This window comes from Giraffa tippelskirchi, chromosome 6, assembly GCF_054371585.1.
Source record: "Giraffa tippelskirchi isolate mGirTip1 chromosome 6, T2T-mGirTip1v1.2.pri, whole genome shotgun sequence".
In the NCBI taxonomy this organism is placed as follows: domain Eukaryota; kingdom Metazoa; phylum Chordata; class Mammalia; order Artiodactyla; family Giraffidae; genus Giraffa; species Giraffa tippelskirchi.
In genome coordinates, this window is record NC_137280.1 from 117751540 (window position 1) to 117769087 (window position 17548).

Here is a 17548-nt window from a genome sequence, read left to right on the forward strand (position 1 = left end):
GGTGGCATTGCCTTCTCCAATGCATGAAAGAGAAAAGTGAAAGGGAAGTCGTTCAGTCGTGTCCGACTCCTAGCGACCCCATGGACTGCAGCCCACCAGGCTCCTCCGTCCATGGGAGTCTCCAGGCAAGAGTACTGGAGTGGGCTGCCATTGCCTTCTCGGTCTTTAGACACTAGGCACCAAACAAAGATCACTTACAAGAATGAGAAGTACTTGCATCTTGGAGGTACTTTTGATTTGTAGATGAGGGTTTTACAAACTCTGAAACAGAAATCACTGCTCAGCCCTGGACTCCCCGCCTCCAGGGCTCTCTCTCTCAAGGTAGATTTGTTGCAGGAAGGGGGACCCCTTCCAGGACCCAAAAGTGGGCTCTTGTCTAACACCTGGAAATGAATTGTCCGAGGAGACAACATGTGCTGACAAAGCAAGAGATTTTACTGGGAAAGGGCACCCGGGTGGAGAGCAGTAGGGTAAGGGAACCCAGGAGAACAGCTCCGTCACGTGGCTCACAGTCTTGGGTTTTATGGTGATGGGATTAGTTTCCAGGTTGTCTTTGGTCAATCATTCTAATTCAGAGTCTTTCCTGGTGACGCACGCATCGCTCAGCCAAGATGGATGCTAGCAAGAGGTATTCTGGGAAGTGGATGGACACGCGGTGTCTCCTTTTGACCTTTCCCGAACTCTTCTGGTTGGTGGTGGCTTATTAGTTTCCTACTCCTTAACAGGATCTCTGTCATAAAACACCTCATGCAAATGGTTACTGTGGTGTCTGGCCAGGGTGAGCGGTTTCAATCAGTGTGCTTCCCCTACCAGATTTACTGAAAACCCACATAAAAGCCCTCATATCCAAACAAGGCCTGCTCTGTAATATAACCCAGTCACTGCCAGCTTAATTTAGTGCTAACAGTGCTAAACTCACCTGGAAAAAACCTGCAGGGGTGGGGTGATGGGAGCTGAGGGAAAGCAGCAAAACCAAACTAAGAAAAACAAAAAAAACGGTCTTGACCGCCTTCCAAAGGTTCAGAGTTTTGAAGATACAGAGGAGAAAATACGTCTTAAAAATTTTAAACCCTGCAATTTCTTGGGAAAATTTGCAAGGCTGTTTCGTTTAAATAAAGCCATCCAAGGCGAAGAGTTAGTACCAATCACTAATACAACAGAAATGGGTTATACTGTATGCTGTTTAGTTGCTAAGTCGTGCCTGACTCTTTTGTGACCCCATGGACTATATAAGCCTGCCGGGTTTCTCGGTCTGTGGGGTTTGCCAGGCAAGAACACTGGATGAATTGCCATCTCCTTCTCCAGTGGTTCAACCTACATCTACTGCATTGGCAGGCAGATTCTTTACCACTTAGCCACTAGGGAAGCCCAATATATTGTATACTCTCTACTCTAATTTAGGTAGAGAGTTAGTCTCTCTAACTCTGAAAAAGGGATAGTAAGTTAAGTTAAGTAAAGATTAGCTTTTAGACACACTTCCTCTCCCTCTCAAATGATCAGTCCTTCCAATGAACACCCAGGACTGATCTCCTTTAGGATGGACTGGTTGGATCTCCTTGCAGGCCAAGGGACTCTCAAGAGTCTGCTCCAGCTCCACAGTTTAAAAGCATCAATTCTTCAGCGCTCAGCTTTCTTTATAGTCCAACTCTCACATCCATATATGACTACTGGAAAAACCACAGCCTTGACTAGATGGACCTTTGTTGGCAAAGTAATGTCTCTGCTTGTTAATATGCTATCTAGGTTGGTCATAACTTTCCTTCCAAGGAGTAAGCGTCTTTTAATTTCATGGCTGCAAGCACCATCTGCAGTGATTTTGAAGCCCAGAAAAATAAAGTCAGCAACTGTTTCCACTGCTTGCCCATCTATCTGCCATGAAGTGATGGGACTGGATGCCATGATGTTAGTTTTCTGAATGTTGAACTTTAAGCCAACTTTTTCATGCTCCTCTTTCACTTTCATCAAGAGGCTCTTTAGTTCTTCACTTTCTGCCATAAGGGTGGTGTCATCTGCATATCTGAGGTTATTGATATTTCTTCCAGCAACCTTGATTCCCGCTTGTGCTTCCTCCAGCCCAGCGTTTCTCATGATGTACTCTGCATATAAGTTAAATAAGCAGGGTGACAATATACAGCCTTGACGTACTTCTCCTATTTGGAACCAGTCTGTTGTTCCATGTCCAGTTCCAACTGTTGCTTCCTGATCTGCATACAGGTTTCTCAAGAGACAGGTCAGATGGTCTGATATGCCCATCTCTTTCAGGATTTTCCACAGTTTATTGTGATCCACACAGTCAAAGGCTTTGGCATAGTCAATAAAGCAGAAATAGGTGTTTTTCTGGAACTCTCTTGCTTTTTCCATGATCCAGCGGATGTTGGCAATTTGATCTCTGGTTCCTCTGCCTATTCTAAAACCAGCTTGAACATCTGGAAGTTCAAGGTTCAGGTATTGCTGAAGCCTGGCTTGGAGAATTTTGAGCATTACTTACTAGCGTGTGAGATGAGTGCAATTGTGCGGTAGTTTGAGCATGCTTTGGTATTGCCTTTCTTTGGGGTTGGAATGAAAACTGACCTTTTCCAGTTCTGTGGCCACTGCTGAGTTTTCCATATTTGCTGGCATATTGAGTGCAGCCCGCGTTTCGGAGCCAGACCCTGGGGGGAGGGGCACCTCGCGGGCGCGCAGGCGGGGAGGGGCGGAACCGGGGCGGAGCGGGGGCGGGGCGGAGCGGGGCGGAGCGGGGGCGGGGCGGAGCGGGGCGGAGCGGGGGCGTGGCGTGGCGTGGCGTGGCGCGGCGGGCAGCCAGGCCTTAATTAGGTAGGAGACTGCGGAGCGCCGGCCGCGGCCGGAAGTAGCGGAAGCGGCCGGAGCGGGCACGCGGCAAGGCGAGGCGAAAGCTGCACAGCGCTCTACGCGGCCGCCTCAGCATGTCGGGCTTCGACGAGTTCGAGCGGCAGCTCAACGAGAATAAGCAAGAACGCGACAAGGAGAACCGGTACCGCAAGCGCAGCCACGGCCGCTCCCGGAGCCGAGACCGCAAGCGCCGCAGCCAGGGCCGCGACCGCCGCAACCGGGACCAGCGCAGCGCCTCCCGGGACAGGCGGCGCCGCAGCAAACCTTTAACCAGAGGCGCTAAAGAGGAGCACGGTGGACGGATTCGCTCCCCCTGCCACGAGAAGAAGAAGGTCCGCAAATACTGGGACGTGCCGCCGCCGGGCTTCGAGTACATCACCCCCGTGCAGTACAAGGCCATGCAAGCTGCGGGTCAGATTCCAGCCACCGCCCTCCTCCCCACCATGACCTCCGACGGTCTGGCTGTGACTCCGACGCCAGTGCCTGTGGTCGGGAGCCAGATGACTAGACAGGCCCGGCGCCTCTACGTGGGCAACATCCCCTTCGGCATCACTGAGGAGGCCATGATGGATTTCTTCAACGCTCATATGCGCCTGGGGGTGCTGACGCAGGCCCCCGGCAGCCCCGTCTTGGCCGTGCAGATTAACCAGGACAAGAACTTTGCCTTCTTAGAGTTCCGCTCAGTGGACGAGACCACCCAGGCCATGGCCTTCGACGGCATCATCTTCCAGGGCCAGTCGCTGAAGATCCGCAGGCCTCATGACTACCAACCCCTGCCGGGCATGTCGGAGAACCCCTCTGTCTACGTGCCTGGAGTCGTGTCCACCGTGGTCCCGGACTCTGCACACAAGCTGTTCATCGGGGGCTTGCCCAACTACCTGAACGATGACCAGGTGAAAGAGCTGCTGACGTCGTTCGGGCCGCTCAAGGCCTTCAACCTGGTCAAGGACAGCGCCACTGGGCTCTCCAAGGGCTATGCCTTCTGCGAGTACGTGGACATCACCGTCACGGACCAGGCCATCGCGGGGCTGAACGGGATGCAGCTGGGAGATAAGAAGCTGCTTGCCCAGAGGGCGAGTGTGGGCTCCAAGAATGCCACGCTGAGCACCATCAACCAGACCCTCGTGACCTTGCAAGTGCCCGGCCTGATGAGCTCGCAGGTGCAGATGGGCGGGCACCCAACGGAGGTGCTGTGCCTGATGAACATGGTGCTGCCCAAGGAGCTGCTGGACGACGAGGAGTACGAGGAGATCGTGGAAGACGTGCGCGACGAATGTGGCAAGTACGGGCTCGTCAAATCCATCGAGATCCCGCGGCCCGTGGACGGCGTGGAGGTGCCCGGCTGCGGGAAGATCTTCGTGGAGTTCTCCTCTGTGTTTGACTGCCAGAAAGCCATGCAGGGCCTGACGGGTCGCAAGTTCGCCAACAGAGTGGTCGTCACAAAATACTGTGACCCCGACTGTTATCACCGCCGGGACTTCTGGTAGAGGCGGCGGGGGAGGGCAGGGGCGGAGCTGGCTGGGGGCTTTCCCCGCTCCTGCTCCCTCGGTTTTCCCCCTCTGAAGACGAAGAGCAGAGGAGTGATAGCCGAATGACAGCCGGCAGCAACTGGAGTGGCAGCAGTTAAGGGTGGGGGCGGGGCGGGGACTGGGGACCCGCGCACACAGACCCACACAGGGAAGGGCGGGGAGGGGGTGACAGCAGGGCGGGGTCGGGCCCCCACAGCCCCTCCCTGAAGCAGTCTTCTCCCGGACACCCCCTTTCTCTTACCCTTCCCCACGGTAGAAACAGCATGTTTATATTTTATGGCCAAACTCTTGAATTTTGCTGTCCGGCCCAGTATCCTGCCCCTTCCCTCTCAGGACCACAGCTCCGGTCCTCCTGGCCTCTGGTCCTCCCCCCAGTGTCGTCCTGGTTTTTTATGTAGTTGATTCTCTCTAGTCTCCCGGACCTTCCCCCCACCCCGTGGCCCCTGTCCCTCTCCTCTTCTTTGTGGCAGTTTCATATTTGCTAAGACGAATTTGCTCATTAAACATTTTGTTGTATTTTTTTTTAAAAAAAAGGGTTTTGGAGGGAAAAAAATCATGAGGAGATAGGAGCATTTATGACAGTGTGTGCGGGTTTATAAAGTGTATGCAAGATAACAGCAGGAGACAACTCAAAAATAAATATTTCATTCCCAATAGCAAAAAAAAAAACAAACTTAGAAATAAATTTAACAATATAAAGTTCAAAACGTATTTGAAAACTACAAAACATTTTTAAAGAAACAAAAGTGCAAGTGAAAGAAATACATTTCTGTCGGAAGTAGCTGATTCGCTTAAAAAAAAAAAAAGGAAATACATTTCATTTAAACATTTGGCCATGAGGAAGGCAGCTGTTATCCCTTTACATTGATAGATGCCACAGAATATGCTAATCTACACAGGCTCCTCCTTACACACCACACACACTGTAGTATAGAGATTTGACACATGAAACTTCCTCCCAAATGCATAGACAGGTGCATGGCATTTACATTGGCCAGGAGACTCACGGTTTTACTTGACAGGAGTCTGTGTTAACGACAAGTACACTTAGTTGCTATCATATCTTCATATTCTTTATAAGCGATTGAGCCATCAGGCTCGATGGCCAAAACACTCAAAGGACTATACTTGGCAGGTACACAGGATGGTCTCGGCACTGAGGAGTCGAGTTTCTCATGGATGATGTTCTGCACCATGGTGTGAACCGGAGAGCCATACCGATGTCCAACAGCCCTGGGACAGTCCCCTTTACAGTATCGAGGGTTGTATTTGTGTGGGGCCACAATCCAGTTGTCCCACTTCAGCTGATTAAAGCTAAGTCTAAAGTCATGGAGCTCACATTCATTTTGGGGAAAAAGAAACTGTTTGAAGTATTCACTCAGATTGAATGAAGCTGGAACCAGAGGCTTCTTCAATTCAGAGCTGACACTTTCCTGTTCTCTCCGGTGACGGGACGATCTTATACCCTCAGCAGCTTCTTCTCTCATGGGATAGGCAGACAGCCCTCTCTTCTGGTCAGAACCCTGTGAAGGCCTCCTTTTAGGGTGGAGGGAATGCCACCTGTGAAAAGCCTGAGCACTTGTGTCATTCAGATATAAAAGCAGTGAGGGCGCTACAAGAAGAGTCATGTTAAACAGGTTGTCCTGTGCTGAAGGATGCTGCAGCTGGTCTTTTACACATGTAAAATTTACAGACATGTGAATATTCTTCTTGTGGGAGGCCACCAGAGGCTCAAGAGGAGCTGTCACATCAATCTCAATCCATTTGTATTTCTTTCTAAATTCAAACTGTGAGTTGAAAGTAAATGAGTATGGAGCTCTAGGGAGAGTCTTGCTGGAAAACTCGGTCTCTTTTATCACCAGGTTGCATACACATTTAACAGGAAAGGAAAAAGAAATGGAGTTGTTGAAAGTATATAGCAAGACTGACTTGAATAAATGTTCCACAACAGTAACACGATCCAGGTTAAACAGCAGGTCCATTGATGGAAGGGTTCCTGAGAAGAAAAACAATCCAACAGTAATGCCATATGTAACGGGGAGTCAAATCAAGGAATTAGTACCTCAGAATGTGCTTCTGTCCCTTTTTTTCCCACTTTCTTAAGCCTTAAAAGTCAGGGTGGGATAGGGGTTGTAAAGAAAAAGCAGATTATCTGTACCATTATCTGTACCACTTACTGCTGGATCACCAGAAATTCAGAATAGCTTTGGTGGTGAATTAAAAGAGGGAATCATTATATTTTGAAGTTTTAGAATCTTAATAACTTGCTCCAAACAATGAAGAAGCTAAAAAGGAAAGCAGTATTTTTCTCTTGGAAAGTCTTTAAGAGGAAAACTATCAAAAGACACTTGCCAGGCTTGTTAAGAAAACATTCTAAGTTCTTACCAGCAGAATCAATAAAGAAAAAGTACTTGTCTAAGTTAATTTGGAACACTTGAGACTGACAACAAATGGAAGCTCTAAATGCACTGTGAGGAAACAGGACATCAAGGAAGGAGGAAGGGTTTAAGATAGCCACAAATGACCTGCTGGGTTAGAAGGGTTTTCTGTAAGTCACAAGCTAATGAATATAATTTTTTTTTTTTTTAAATAGCACTGCTCCCATCTCTCACACACACAAGATTGTTGACTAACACATTGTCCTTGTATGGATCTACTGTTCCACATAAGGACTTAAGCTTTCCTTTCATAGAGAGCAACAAACGTGGGGAAAATATCCTGTTTACTAAAGCACACCAACAGCTGAAAGAGGTACTGTAGGTTCATGTCCAGGCCAACATTGGTAGACTAGAAAGAATATGCAATGAAGTCAAAATACCTTTTTTTCCAGTCCTGATTTTGTGACCCTGGACAAGATGCTAACTTCAAGCAGCACTCTCCCCAGGCTTTAGGGCCATTAAACCTCTTCTAGCAAGAGATTTAGCCTACATCAACCCATGAGGGCATTAGGAATAAACAGTAAGATCAAGTACCAGGTTTGTTTGGATTTGGATATTGAATACCATGCAAAGTAAAATGCAAGTCAAGGAGCAAGGGCCAACTCCTTTCTGTAACTGAAATGCAAAAGGGTTTTCTTCTTCCCTCCACCCATTAACCAATCTGCTCCTACACACCTGTCGCCTGGTCCCCGGGAACCGGCTTGTGCTGAGCACAGGGGGTGAAGAGCCGAACAGTGTTGTAGAGGTGGCTTCTGTTGGATTTAGGGGTCCCCTCCTTGGTAGCATATGTCTTATAGAGCCTCTTCATGTAGCGCAAAGCTCTGTCATCTGGCTGCAGCCTGGGGGGTCCCCCTTGCCCATCATACAGAACCTTTAAGAGAGGAGAAAGGAGACCAGGTCTGTGTCTCCCATTTAGATGCTTCAGCAAGGACCAAGTCTCAGCCTCAGATTCCAACTTAGTTCTAGATACAATCTGAGCTTCTCCCCTAGAAGGCTGAGAATCAAGGCTAATAGGAAAACAGAGCCAGGCAAAGCAGCAAAACCAAAGGAAGAATTTGTTGGGAAGCGCCATGTCTTGGAAGAACTAGCAAGGAACGCACTTCCCCATACCAGTCTTCTTCCTAAAAACCAGGAAGAGCCTCGGTTGGTCTCTTAAATAAACTTTAGGTGTGTGGGTGGGCTAGGTTCACTTCTGTAATCAGACCTCAAGGATGCTTAGCTGAGGATAATTTTTATCAGCTGACAACACCCTATTCATCCAGTTTGTCCTAATTAGATACAGATTTACTTGGTCATATAGTTTTCCTTTCCCCTGGCATTTATTTAAAATCTCTTAAGTTAATGGACTAGCTATGTAGCTGAAAGGCTAAGAGAAAGTGAGGAATGATCTTTAAAAAAAAAAAAAAGCCGCCCATTTCTTGAGAGAGATTAGGATTCTTAAAATGTTCCCTAGGTGCTTGCTGAAACTTCCAAGGCATGTGGAAAAGCTAATTATTCATGATGATACCCAGATCTGTTGGTATGCAACTTATGGTATTGGGTTTACTCTTCTCCCTGCATCTGCACCACCTCTCCCACTTCCAGGTGCTTAGAATGTTTATCTACTGCATGTTGATTTGAAGGGTGAGAGAAATTGACAACTGCAATTGAGATTCCAGAGAGCAGAGAACTGTTATTCTGCCTAGTTCTCTCAGGTAGCTTTATAAAGATATGTACTTGGAATACTGCAATATGCTTTAAAAAAGGAGGACATCATATTTAATCTTGACTCATTTTAAAATATAATATCTTGATGTCTTTACTTTGGTCTGCACTTTCATCTATGCATACTTTAATTGAAAGGTTTAAAGACGTTTTCAGGTGCTAGAAAATAAATGAAAGGGTTGCTTTTTAATAGTCACTCAAATGGTGAGAGAATTTGCTAGGTATTTTTGTTCTTACCTGTATCACTATTTATGTTCTTGCCTCTAAGCTAAGATCAGGTTAGAGATTATGTTTCAGAGAAATGAGACATGGGTGTACTAAGAAGAGCTGAATATACTCAACGTGTAAGATACAGCACCAGTCTGTGCAGTACCCAGGCTGATAAAACCGAGGTATATCGGTACATTTTAAGTTCATGGTCTGCCAAATCTCCCTGGCCCGGATCTGGCAAGGAGGGTCATAAAACACCCAAACTGCTTAATGAGAACTTAGTCCTAGATTACACATGGCCAGCAATTCCATGAAAAACACATTTACAGACACGTTGCATCAAGTGGAAAAGTCAGTCAGCTGTACAGGACAGCAGTATCCTGAAGCAGAAAGCACTTTCTGAAAATGGAATCGCCTCACAGGCGACGTTCCTGCCTCCCTCCTGGGCAGTGGAGTGAACAGCGGGCAACTTGACATTCGGCCCCAGGCAGAACCCTGTCAGGGCGAAGCCTGCTGCGGTGGAGATCGCCTCTTCCCTCCTACAATCACTAACAGCTGCTCATCACTTGCTGGACTATTACCTGAGGACTCTTGTGGCTAAATGAAAACATTTTAGCCAATAAAATGGCAACAGTTTTATTATCTCTTGGGAAAGTCTACACCCTGCCAGTGGCTTCTAATCCGGTGGCTGACAAGAGACGTCTCAGATACGTGTCCCTGATTCGGGTCCTGGGGTCGCTGAGGGCCTGACCATAGCCGATTCCGGTTCCAGCTTACTAGACATGACAGTACAAAACGTCGCGTGTTGACTGCCAGGCGGCGGCCTCAAAGACGCTTTCCACCGCGCCAGGACACCCGACCCTAGGGCAGCTCTCGAGGTTGACAGGCCCCTCGCTCTTCTACTCTTAGTCCGTCCGGTTCCGGCCGCTTCCTGAGGCTCCGAGGAAAGCCGGGAACAGAGGAGAAGATTGAGGGGATCCGATGGGGGTCGCCCCGGGACCCCAGAGCCAGTCCAGAGGCGCTTGGCCCCACCCCAGAGCAGGGACCGCCCACCTCACGTCACGCGGCGGGGGCACGTCTCTTCGGCACTGGGGGCAATGGCGCCGTCACCTGGAGACAGTCGGGAACTAGTTCTCCAGGAAGTGACCTCACCGTCTCCTAGCGCGGCGTTCGATCTTACCGGAAGTGGCGGACGGAAGCCGGAGGGTCTTGTGCTGCGGAGGGCGAGGTGACCTCGGTGTGTGAGTGGGGCCGCGTCGCGCGGTCTCGGGGATCTCTGGAGGGTGGGGTTGCGTTCTAGGTTGGAAGGATGAGGAGTGCCGCGCAAGGTCTCGGGTTGACGGCGGCAAGTCCCGGGCCTGAGCCCAACATCTGTCCACCATCCGTCTTGCAGAGGCCGCCGCGACCATGGGCCGCGAATTTGGGCATCTGACACGGGTGCGGCATGTGATCACCTACAGCTTGTCGCCCTTCGAGCAGCGCGCCTTTCCCCACTACTTCAGCAAGGGCATCCCCAACGTGCTGCGCCGAACTCGGGCGTGCATCTTTCGCGTCGCGCCGCGTGAGTGCCCTGGCCGGGCGGAGGGTCTAGATTCCCATCCACAGAGGGTACTGCGGTCCCCTCACTGAGCACTCTGCAGCTCGCCATACACACGCTTTCTCTTTCAATAGTCCTGAATGCCGTTGAACTGGTCATATCCTCCCCATCTTACAGATGAGGGATTTGGGTCACAGAGTGGTTCAAGGTCACTTGTGTGATTCCAGTGTCTCCCTCTGAGGTCATCTTTACCCACTTCTTTCTTAGCAGTGAACTGTTTTGTGTTAAAGGTGCAGCAGATAGTGATGATAGTTGCACATTTTGACTTTGCTAAAACCCACAGAAGTGTACATTTCAAAATGGTTGAATGATGAAGTTTATGCTATGTGAATTTGACCTCAGTTTTTAAAGCATTTTAAAATGTGCAACAGGGGAGCGATAGGGAAGATTTGGTCACAATTCACAATTTTCCTGGATAAACCCCTTTCTTTTACACAGCTGAAAAATGAATGGGTTTGTAGGGTAAGCTTTTTGATCATCTGGTTTAAGAATGATTTCTTAAGAACTAGAGACAGGAAAGCAGAATATAAGGTGAATCAGAAAAGAGGACTGGGATCCATGTGTCTTGTATGTGCTCACTGCTTACTCTCATTTATTATTTTTATAGCGTTCGTAGTGTTTTATCTTCTCTACACATGGGGAATGCAGGAGTTTGAGAAATCGAAGAGGAAGAATCCAGCTGCCTATGAAAATGACAAATAAGCAACTCATCTGGATAATGGTTCCTTGTCTCTGAAAGCCCCTTTTCTGGGAGAGGAGTGTATATTGTAGTGTCTTGAAGACACAATAAACTTATTATGGGCTGCACTGTTGTGATTTTGTGTGTTGTGTAAGCAGAGTCCTTGGATGTGACTACCAGTTTTCAAGTTCATGAATTCCCCACCCCAGCATGATTCCTGAACCATTTTGGCTAGTCTGAGTTTGGGAAGGAGTGTGGCTCACCCCTTGTTCTGTAACCTACAAGACTGTAGCTGCAACTGAACGGTTGTGGATAGTATCAACTGTAGGGGATGTTAGCTCCCTGCCCACTGCTTCCACATTGATAGTAAAATCTAGTAATTACTATGTGTCAGCTATTGTTAGCCCTTTACACAAATAATGTCTTTTAAACCTAACAGCTACCTTTGGTGTTTTTTCCTTCACAAGTACCTTTGACGTATCACCATTACACTCATTTTGCAGATGACACAGGCAGGGAGGTTAAATAATTGGCCCCAAATTATACAACTAGTGAATGGTAGAATCTGACACTAAAGTTTCTGTTCTTAAAGCTATGCTGTACTACATGATAGCTATCAAAGGAAGAGGTGAGGTGACTCCTTTGCCTCTAGAACTGCGGTCAGCAGACTGGCTGTGTTTGTACCAGGTTGCTAACAGTGCTTTTTAGCTATGTATGACCCATAAAACCTAAAATATTTACTCTCTGACCCTTTATGGAAAATGTTTATCCCTGTCTTAGAGCCTTTGAATTATCTTTCTAGTGGAAAAAGTACCCTTTTCCCTTCACCAGGAGATGGCATGGGTAGGTGTTGGCAGTTTATGCTTGTGGTTCCCTACTCCATTTCTAGAAACTTCCTATCTTCTAAGGAGCTCTCCTGTTGGTCCAGAGCAGCAGCTTTCACAGGGTAGGTCAACTTATGGCTCAGGCTGTGTCTTTCCTTCTTATTGTATTATTCCTGCCTTTCATGAACCAAAACTACCTCAAAAATCTGTAACGTATCAGTAGATTGCATTGATTGTGAGGCAGGATAAGGAGGTACAGCTGAGAAGACTAATAGACCTGGGGCCCATATCCTTTTAACTTGCTTCCCTAATGTGTGGTAAAGGCAAGAAACCCTCATTCTTGAGCTATGACCTGCTTACCCATAAAATAGGTATATTAAGACAAAGCCATAGGGCTGAGGTAACTGAAATGAGTGACATGTACGAGTCTGATAAGGTAGTGCAGGCCTAACAGAACTGTGGTGTGATGAAAACTAGCCTCACCAAACTGTAATTTTCCTGTTTGGCTTCTTGTCCAAGTTTATTCCCAGGGCTCGCTGCCTGATATGCAACATATTTGGGTCATAGCCTCCTTTGAGAATCTGATGAAAGCTGTGAACTTAAAGGTGTAAATGTACCCATTCTTAATCTTGCGTAGCCCAAACAGGTTCATGGGCCAGGGGAGGATCGATTACTGCCTTGACAGGCTATTGATCTCTGTTTCTTTTTTCCCTCCAATTTTAGCCCCAAGGTTCCTAGGTGGCATGGCCACCCTTGTCCCATCTTTGCTTCATTTTAGACTTTTATTCCTGGTTCTTTGAGTGCTTTGGAGAGTCCAGCCCCAAATCAAACTTAACCCTTTCTTAGTCTAGACCAGGTACTGAGCCTTCTGGCCTGAAATCTTTTATCCCAGTAGTGCTCTACTGAGACGACTGTCCTATAAACCTTTCCATGTGCTAAGCTTCTACTTCCAGATAAAATTGTTAAGCGCTGCTTTAAGCCTGTCCGTCACTAAAGGATCTCCCTCTCTATGTTTGGTGACTAGAGCTCTGTGTAGTAGGGTCCTGGAGGGTGGGGGTAGTGGTGGTGGTGAATGGTGTGGAATATGAATTATAGCTCAGTACACCTGTACATGACTGGGATCTGGGATCATTTTATGGACTATTCTATCTGTAGAAATTCATAAACTGAAAATGGGTGGTCTCTTAAGAGGGACCACTGTTGTGGGCCTCTATCCCTATAACCCACTCACTTGGAACCTCCAGCCCGGGTGTGGCTCCTTCACCTGCTGTTGGGGCACAATCACGTTTTCATTTAGCCCTCCTTTTCCCCACCAATGCTCCTGCTCCCACAAAGGCATTTATCTCTGGTCTGCAGAATGCTGTAAAGGGGACACTTCCATCAGCCAACACGTTCCCAGAGATGCAGGCCCAGAAGTCCATGCCAGTTCTAGCCAGCAATTGAGCAAAAATACACTCTGTTGAAGTTTTACCCGGAAAAGTTTTTCCATTTCAGTCTTTCATTTTTCATTAGGCATCTCCTACTCAGGGACAGCAAAAAAGTTTCCAATTACTGTCAAGCCCTTCATGATCTTCCCTCCACCTGGAATGTGTTTCAAACAGCTGCTCATGTAGCTACCCCCTCGGTCTCCCATTTCATCCTAGGCACTTAACTTCAGAAACAGAAAATCCCTCGGAGTTGTATTCAGAGTTACCAAGCTGTAAGCTATCAACCGGGCTTCAGTCTCACTTTCTTCTTGTAAATTAATCATTTGAAACCCCACATGTCAGTGCCTGAGAGGCCTCACAGAGGTGCTCCCATCCGTCTCATTGACACAACAGACTAAAGCCCAAAGAGGGGCAGGGCTGGCCTCTGGTCAGCTACCCTACCCTACGTAGGTCCCTGGCTTCTGCTTTCCAGCCAAGCATTTCTTCTCCTTATGGCTGCTTGCACCTTTCTGCTGGAGAAAGGGACATGTACTTTTATGTTGATTCATTCAGCAAAATACTTGATTGTAGAGAGCCCCTGCACTTTTAAAATGTTAATTTTTTAATTTCAAGACTAGGCCTTCACAGCTACTCAAGGGATGTGGGATGGCCATGCCCACATCTGGACAATTCTGTCACTTCAGCTGAATGCTGTCTGGATGCCACTTTGCTTTTAAACGTTTGATTTTAAATAAAACAACTACCGAGTTAGTATAGACACATTGAAATACTCTCCCTCACAGTGATTCCTCCATGGGCAGTAACTAATGGATCTTTTCTTTTGGTAGGAGGGATGGCATACAGGATAGAGGCTTGGGCCACAAAGGCTTCTGCAGTGTTGTCACACCCATGATGATGAATAGCCAGTCCTTTATTCTCCCTACAAAGAGGGGCCCCAAAGCCCCAGGCCTTTCCCTTGGCTGTAGTATTGGCTTTGTAAGTTAGCACAACAGGCTACTTTGATTTTGCCTGAAGTACAGGATGGCAGAAATGGAGGACTAGGAGAAAGCATCCATCTTGGGAATAAGCCCTTTCCACATCCCACTTGGCACATCACTGTAGGCTTGTTAAGGGGAGGTTGGCCCTCAGCCCACAGACCCAACTGGCTCTAGGCTATCACGTTGTTCAGGCTTTTGCTTACTTCATCAGATTTCTGTTCTTACCTAATGTTCACTAGGTCACCTCACAGCCTCTTCTCCATCCCACAGGAGTTCCTAGTTAAGCCCCTACTTGAGGTCATTCTGTATCGAAGCTCAGGAGTGAAGGAACAGCTAATTAGTCTCAAACTTGCAGGATTGGTTAGGTGAGTTTGGCATAGGTCTGCTTCTCCACGTTCCTTAAGTGCAAGCAATGGCGTCTGTCTCCAGGCCTAGCCTGGTCCTGAAAGGACTGGGAACAGGCAGATGGATGATCTGTGGTCCTACCCTACCCAACCCCAGCTCTGAGGTCTACCATACTACCCTTTACTCCCTTGCCAAGAGGATTGGTGACTGTCCTGTAGTACCTTCAGCTGTGCCACATCTCCACCACTTTTTTCTTGGGGAACAGGCAGGCTCTCACCACATATCCAACCTGTGAAGATGAGAAGGGCTTAGGGAAGAGGTATCAGCCAAATATTCAGGGAGACACAAGGCAGAAAATAAAAATCTTTTTGCCTTTGTTGGCTTTTTCTTCCAGATCAAAGGAAGATCTGAAGTCCTATATATCTTTTTCACAGAATTCAAATTCACACCTTTCTCTACAAACTTATTAAAATAGCTGTCATTTAATGAGTACCCATAATTACTCATGGCTTAGGTACATGCTCTTTCTGGTTTAGGGACTTGCAGTGGTTCCTACTTAAGGTGACAGATGGTTTGGGCTTTGGAGAGATCTCAGCCCTATGCCTGCTTCCCTGAAGTTGATGGATGTGCTCTGTAAAAGGCTTCCTCATGTACTGGCAGGAAAGGCAGTAATTCAAGATTTGCAATATCTGTCACCACTGTCAAGCTTTCACTGACTTAGGAGGCCCTGCTATTTCCTCAAATTTTAAAGATCGAAACAAAGTCAACCAATACTTATTCAATTTGTCCATGATTGAAACATGTCAGTCCTGATTGCCCTTCCCCTGGGAGATAGCAGGTAGGTTGGACTTTGAATTTTCTGCTGCTGGGTTTCCATTTTCTAGACAAATGATGGGGAACAAATAATTAGGGTGACAGTAAATCTATACAAACAAGGATTTGGGGCACTGTAGGCAAGTCTGGCTGAAGCATCCTCTCACATACATCTTTCCACAGAAGGGAGATAAGGGCCATATCCAATTGCCTGTAACAAGAGATCAGTGCTTCTTTCCTAAATAAGCCGAAAGGATTCAACACTGTTTCTAAAGACCTCATTATGAGAATTCTATTTTGATTAGTAATTTCATTGAGCTATTTTGGAATGAAAATGTGGCTAGGTGCCTGGTCTCCCTCAATGGCTTCACGTGGCTTTTCAAAGGGGAGGAAGTAGTGCTGACTTTTGGTAAAATGGGTTTAAAAAGTCTGAGCCAGCAACACAATCAAAGTCCAGATGAGGGATCAGTAAATACATGCCTGAGAGGCAGGCCTTGAACATATTCCTCTCTGGTAGACATTAACTTATTAAACTGACCTTGACTGCAAATATAAACTTTGCCCCCATCTTACCTGACAACCAAAAAGGAGGTGGGTCTGTCTATAAAAAGAAGTGGGTACTGTGCCCGGCCTTCAGGCTCCTGGATCCCCTCGATCAAGATGTGGCACCTCAAACTCTTTGCAGTACTCATGATCTGCCTGTTGCTGTTAGCCCAGGTAAGGACAGGATACATATGTGGGTGTGTGGGGATGGTAGCGGTGGAGGTGGAACTGTAGGCAGAACTTGAGAGCCACACACAGTCCTGAAGAATGGACCTACATTCCTGCTACAGCATCTGGGGGTGGGGGTGGGGGTGGTGGTGATCATTATTCTAAGGTAAATAGTAAGGTTTCAATTCTTCTACACCTGAGGTGGCTCTGTCTTTGCCTTACAGGTAGATGGCTCTCCAATACCAGAACTGACTTCAGCAAAGAGAAGGCCGAGGAGAATGACCCCATTTTGGAGAGGGGTTTCCCTCAGGCCCATTGGAGCCTCCTGTCGGGATGATTCTGAATGTATCACGAGGCTATGCAGGTACTCCGCAAACCTGCGAGCAGGGCTGGCTGGACCCAAGAGACCTGGGAAGCTGGGCAGAGAAGAGATCAGCACATACAGACCTAATAATGCAACTGGGGTGGAGGACTGCCTGGGCTAAGGATAGGGGCTCCATGGAGGACAGTCAAGAGTTAAGAGCCAAGAACAGCTCCGCACAGGTACCCTGATAGAGTAGTACCTTTCCTTTCTTTGCTCTACCCTGATTGGATATCAAGCACAGGAAGGAAATGCAGTAGACCTGGCTCTGGGCACTGTTAGACCTTTGTGTTAAAAATCACCTTTCTTTTCCCTTAGAAAAAGACGCTGCTCCCTAAGTGTGGCCCAGGAATGATGTACACAGTAGGGGAAAAAGAGGACAGCAATTACCTACAACAATGCTCCGTTCTATGGAATATTGATTGACTGCATTTGGCTGGAGACACTTAAGTAAAGCAATCTTGCTTTTAAATGTTTGAAGACAGATATATGCTTTAAATTGGTCTCTGTTTCTTCTTAGAATGTTGATATGTAGATAAGCATAACTAAACTTGTTAACTTAAGAGTTTATTTTTCTATGGATACTATTAAATGTCTCAAACTGAAATTTTGGCAGCCTGGAATTCACACTTTCGAGGGGAAGGATTCATTTTGTATACTACAGAAAACCCAGCATTGCCTAATGATAATGTGTTAACTTCTTAACCTGGAAACTGCAGTGAGAGTTAACATTTCTTCAGGTAATAAAAACACAATGGCAGGCTAAAGGCAAAAGTTTAGTAATAGCTAGTGATTAACCTCAGCAAGTTCATAAACTATGGCCCTGGATCTTAACCCTTCATTGCATGTAAAGAACCTATCAGTGAGGTACAAAGACAGGCAATATTGGTTTGTCTATGGACAGAGAGAACCAGAAGAAAAACCTAGTTAAATGAAACAATTAAAGCTCAAGCCACCAAGAATAACAGAAAGGATGTGTATGAGATTTCTGCTGGAGCAGGGAGAATTATGATCTATGCAGAGGGACCCATGGCCAGCCAGTTCAGAATTTTGGTAATCAGAAATCAAGACCTGGACTGGTGG

At 47.1% G+C, this 17548-nt stretch overlaps 3 protein-coding genes and 1 pseudogene across 8 annotated transcripts; 3 read left to right on the forward strand and 1 right to left on the reverse strand.

Moving 5' to 3' along the window:
- Positions 1–2834: 2834 nt before the first annotated feature.
- On the forward strand, positions 2835–4883 carry LOC145510714 (splicing factor U2AF 65 kDa subunit pseudogene; annotated as a pseudogene). The gene has a single exon (XR_014057231.1). The product of XR_014057231.1 is annotated as a splicing factor U2AF 65 kDa subunit pseudogene (transcript).
- GDF9 (growth differentiation factor 9) lies at positions 4871–14863 on the reverse strand. 4 transcript variants are annotated; one of them, XM_081502815.1, is made up of 3 exons: positions 14802–14863; positions 7493–7688; positions 4871–6375 (listed from the first exon to the last, which is right to left on the reverse strand). In XM_081502815.1, the coding sequence occupies exons 2-3, from the start codon at positions 7623–7625 to the stop codon at positions 5411–5413; spliced, it is 1098 nt and encodes a 365-aa protein (XP_081358941.1). In that variant the 5' UTR covers positions 7626–7688; positions 14802–14863; the 3' UTR covers positions 4871–5410. The 4 variants fall into 4 exon arrangements, with proteins under 4 accessions (XP_081358941.1, XP_081358939.1, XP_081358940.1 ...); XM_081502813.1 differs by lacking the exon at positions 14802–14863 and adding an exon at positions 9313–9821; XM_081502814.1 differs by lacking the exon at positions 14802–14863 and adding an exon at positions 8759–9821.
- On the forward strand, positions 9922–11135 carry UQCRQ (ubiquinol-cytochrome c reductase complex III subunit VII). Of its 2 annotated transcripts, none has more exons than XM_081502818.1 (3): positions 9922–9968; positions 10125–10292; positions 10936–11135. In XM_081502818.1, exons 2-3 carry the CDS (start codon positions 10139–10141, stop codon positions 11028–11030), a joined length of 249 nt encoding a protein of 82 aa, XP_081358944.1. In that variant the 5' UTR covers positions 9922–9968; positions 10125–10138; the 3' UTR covers positions 11031–11135. The 2 variants fall into 2 exon arrangements, with proteins under 2 accessions (XP_081358944.1, XP_081358945.1); XM_081502819.1 differs by having other exon boundaries at positions 9922–9959.
- Positions 14864–16053: 1190 nt separating the features above from the next.
- LEAP2 (liver enriched antimicrobial peptide 2) lies at positions 16054–16820 on the forward strand. The gene is made up of 3 exons (XM_081502820.1): positions 16054–16110; positions 16329–16468; positions 16784–16820. Exons 1-3 carry the CDS (start codon positions 16054–16056, stop codon positions 16818–16820), a joined length of 234 nt encoding a protein of 77 aa, XP_081358946.1.
- The last annotated feature ends 728 nt before the right edge of the window (positions 16821–17548 follow it).